The sequence below is a fragment of the Echinops telfairi genome, unplaced genomic scaffold, assembly GCF_000313985.2.
Source record: "Echinops telfairi isolate 266 unplaced genomic scaffold, ASM31398v2 ScPeMD7_7469;HRSCAF=8507_0, whole genome shotgun sequence".
NCBI classification, from domain to species: domain Eukaryota; kingdom Metazoa; phylum Chordata; class Mammalia; order Afrosoricida; family Tenrecidae; genus Echinops; species Echinops telfairi.
This window is the reverse complement of record NW_022111372.1, coordinates 42,910,073-42,914,222: the sequence shown is the minus strand read 5'-3', so window position 1 is coordinate 42,914,222 and position 4,150 is coordinate 42,910,073. Positions and strand designations below refer to the sequence as shown.

The following is a 4,150-nucleotide window of genomic DNA, read 5'->3' as shown; positions in this document are numbered from 1 at the left end:
TTTTATTATTTACTAGTATTTGCTACTTTGTAACTTAACAAATAAAACAATTACTTAAATAAAATATTATTTAATATAAAACAATTACTTAAAACAATAGATTACATTTTGTCAGAGTTTCCATTTCGCATGAGGATAGTCAGAGTATGCATTTTGGTAGGTGGCATAATATTATCATCATTTTGTCATTTAATTCTAGGGAGAGGAGAGTGTGGTAGCAGACATGGGCAACCTCACCATCATCACAGAATTCCTCCTCATGGATGTCACAAGCTCTCGGGAGCTCCAAGTCTTGCAAGGTCTGCTTTTCCTACTGGTTTATCTGGGATCCATGGCTGGAAATCTTCTAACTTTTACTGTCATTGTAACAGACATGCACCTTCATTTCCCAATGTACTTCTTTATAGCCAACTTATCCTTGCTAGATTTTTGCTGTATTTCAGTAACTGTCCCCAAATCGGTTTTAAATTCTCTGATGGGCAGTAAAGTGATTTCTCTCAGAGAATGTGCGACTCAAGTTTTCCTGTTTATCTTATTTGCAGCCACAGAATTTTTTCTCCTTGTGGTCATGTCCTATGACCGCTATGTGGCCATTTGTCACCCTCTGCATTATCCGCTCATCATGACCCCCCGGCTGTGCACACAGGTCTCGAGTGGCACGTGGGCCAGTGGGTTAGTGTACTCAGCAATCCATACAGGCACCATGTTCAGGCTGCCCTTCACAAAATCCAATGTCATTCACCAGTTTTTCTGTGAGATTCCTCAAATACTGAGCCTTTCATCCCAGCCTGTGCAGTTTTCTGAAACAGTGGTTCTTGCAGTCAGCTCTGGCTTTTCCTTAATCTGTTTTGTTGTCTTATTCACCTCCTATGTGAACATATTTTCTACTGTGCTCCGAATGAAATCGATGGAAGCCAGACACAAAGCCGTATCTACCTGCTCCCCACAGCTAGCTACAGTCATTTTGTTTCTAATCTCTGCGATTATTGCTTGCTTGGGCCCCAAATCAAATGTATCAGATATTCAAAACCTTCTCACATCTGTGTTCTACTCCATAGTGCCTGCCTTTATTAATCCAATCATTTTTAGCCTGAGGAACAAGGAAATCAAGAGTGCTCTTGGCAGAATGATTTTTAGATGTTCCAAGTTCCCCTAAGGCTTTTTGTTCCTGATATGTGTTTGTGTGCACCTTTGTTTGACTGGAAATATGATTACAATCATACGGTCTTTAACTTTGACATTCATATAAAGCTAAAAATTTGAGATATTTTGCCTTTTGAGAAACAAGGGGGGACATATAAATGAGCAGTACTTAGTCATTTGAAAAAAGCTTTACTTAAATTCAATGAATTATTATCAGTAGTAGACATTTGGGGGGAATATTAAAGATTACATGCTAAATATTGAATGTGCTGTGTAATTTTCTTATCCCATGATGTAGTGCATGAGGAAAATACTAGGGCATTAAATAATATTCTCATGTTTCGCTAATTGTTTGCTAAAGCTTGGATAAAACTCAAAAGTATCTAAGTGCTTTTTTCTGAATTTTATAAATGTACACATCAAAGTATGTTCCATGTTAACAATTTCTACACATAACACCTATTATTATTTGTCAGATATTTTCACTTTGTTTCAGTATTGTGGTTATTTTGGCTCAAGTTGTTTCACTTCCATTGATTTAGACACACTCACCCCAAGCTTCATTTTCTGGTTCCACTTACTTGGTGGTGCCGTCTGGTGAGTGTTGGACTGCTCACTACAGCATTAGTTGGTTCAAACACCAGAACGATGAGACTAGCTGCTCACATAAAGATTTACAATCTTAAAAACCCTTTATGGTAACCATGAGTCAAAATGTACTTATTGGCAGTGTCTTGGATGGCATATTCTTCTCATATAGATAATTTTTAAAAGTCAAGTACTTATTAATGAAATTTAAAAAAATTTAAACTATATTATATGTAAAGCTTGTTTTTTTGTTTCTATACAAGGATTGTTTTTCAATGTTATACTTTTTATTGCATCATATTTATTTGATTGTATATTTGAATTATCTTTTTTTATTTAATCATTTTATTGGGGGTTCGTACAATGCTTTTCACAATCCATACATACATCAATTGTGTCAAGCACATTTTGCACATTTGTTGCCATCATCCGGCTCAAAACATCTGCCCTCCACTTGAGCCCCTGGTATCAGCTCCTCGTTTTTAACCAATCCCTCCCCTTTTCCTTCTCCCTCATAAACCCTTGATAATGTATAAATTATTATTTTGTCATATCTTGGCCTTTCCGACATCTCCCTTCACCCACTTTTCTGTTGTCCATTCCCCAGGGAGGAGGTCACATGTAGATCCTTGTAATCGGTTCCCCCTTTCCAATCCACCCTCCCTCTACCCTCCCAGTATTCCCATTCACACCACTGGTCCTGAAGGGATCATCTGCCCTGAATTCCTTGTGTTTCCAATTCTTATCTGTGCCAGTGTACATCCTCTGGTCTAGCCAGACTTGCAAGGTAGAATTGGGATCATGATAGTGGGGAGGGAGGAAGCATTTAGGAACTACAGGAAAGTTGTGTTTTATCATTGCTAAACTACCCCCTGACTGGCTTGTCTCCTCCTCGAGACCCTTCTGTGAGGGGATGGCCAATTGCCCACAAATGGCTTTTGGGTCCCCACTCTGAATTCCCCCTCATTCACGATGATGTGATTTTTGTTCCTCCATGCTTGATACCCGATTCCTTCAATACCTCGTGGTCACACAGGCTGGTGTGCTTCTTCCATGTGGGCTTTGATGCTTCAGATCCCTGATGCTGTATCTTTTGATAGCCAGGCAACATCAGCTTTCTTCACCACACTTGCTTATGTCACCATTTGTCCTCAGCAATCATATCAGGAGGGCAAGCACACAATGATATGATTTTTCCTTCTTCGATGCCTGAAACCTGATCCCTTTGACACCTCGTGATCACAAAAGCTGTGTGAATTATCTTTTTTTTAAATATGTCTGCACTGTATGTTCTTGTGTATTTCAATACATATGTGTATGTTCTTGTATATTTCAATATGCCAACATTTCATGTTCCTGTAAGTTATCATTTTCTTTAGGTAACTACAGAGAGGAATATACATCATCAAGAAACTGTATTTATTATAGAATTTTAAATGGAGATTTAAAGATCAACATTTCCAATCTAAAATTTAATACTGGAGATAATGAAAGATACTCCGTGTAAACAAATGGAAGGCAGATTGTTGCTTTGCATTCATGGGAAAAAAGAGATGTACCATACACATAGAAAGCTATTATTTGACAAATGCTTCTTACAAGTTGAATATTTAAAATAATAATCATTTTTCAGGGATGGAGGATAATAATATTGCATATGATGCCCAGATTAGATATTAATAATGTTTCAAATGGCTTGTGTTTTTGTGAATATAACCGTCTGGCAGCTGGTAGAAATGAGAGCTGGAATTAGAAAGTACTATTTACCATCTTATCCATGATTCCTAGGTTGACTCTCCTAGAGTCATATCTTTGAGTCACCTTCACAATGCCTGCTTACAGTATTCTGAACCTAGCATTCAGTTAAACAGCTTTATCCTCAAATTTGAGGGAATTTATACATAGGTTTAAAAGTTGTCATTATTTCCTTTATTTTCAGATGTTGATAAAACTGATCTAATAAAATCTTGAATTTGAAAAACAGTAACAGTTGGGACAGATAGGAGTTTCTATTCACAAATGACACAAGTAGATCTCTTATATAGATATAACTTACATAAATAAGGCTGGTCTTATATTCGATATGGATATTCATGCATATTTGTACCTGTGTTTTAACTAATTGTAATAAATATAAGGAGACATAAATTACATTGTGTTTTGTCTAATTCAAATGAATCAGTAAAGCTGTACTGCCTCTTATGACAGTGACATTTATTAATGAATTTATTGATCCAGGAATGCACAAACCATTCTAAATCTGTTTACTAAATTTGTACTCAATCTTTTATGCTCATGTGGATTCACATCAGTCATGTATTACCAATGTGCACACTTACATTTTCTTCAAAAGGAAGTTAAATCCCAGCTGTTTAACTATTGGCATTCTTATATGTTAAAGCTATGTGTCCCATTTGTC

The 4,150-nt window shown here is 36.7% G+C and overlaps 1 protein-coding gene across 1 annotated transcript; it reads left to right on the top strand.

The window, feature by feature from the left end:
* Positions 1-223: 223 nt before the first annotated feature.
* LOC101649436 (olfactory receptor 14I1-like) lies at positions 224-1,156 on the top strand. The gene has a single exon (XM_004697251.1). The coding sequence runs from the start codon at positions 224-226 to the stop codon at positions 1,154-1,156; it is 933 nt and encodes a 310-aa protein (XP_004697308.1).
* Positions 1,157-4,150: the final 2,994 nt, after the last annotated feature.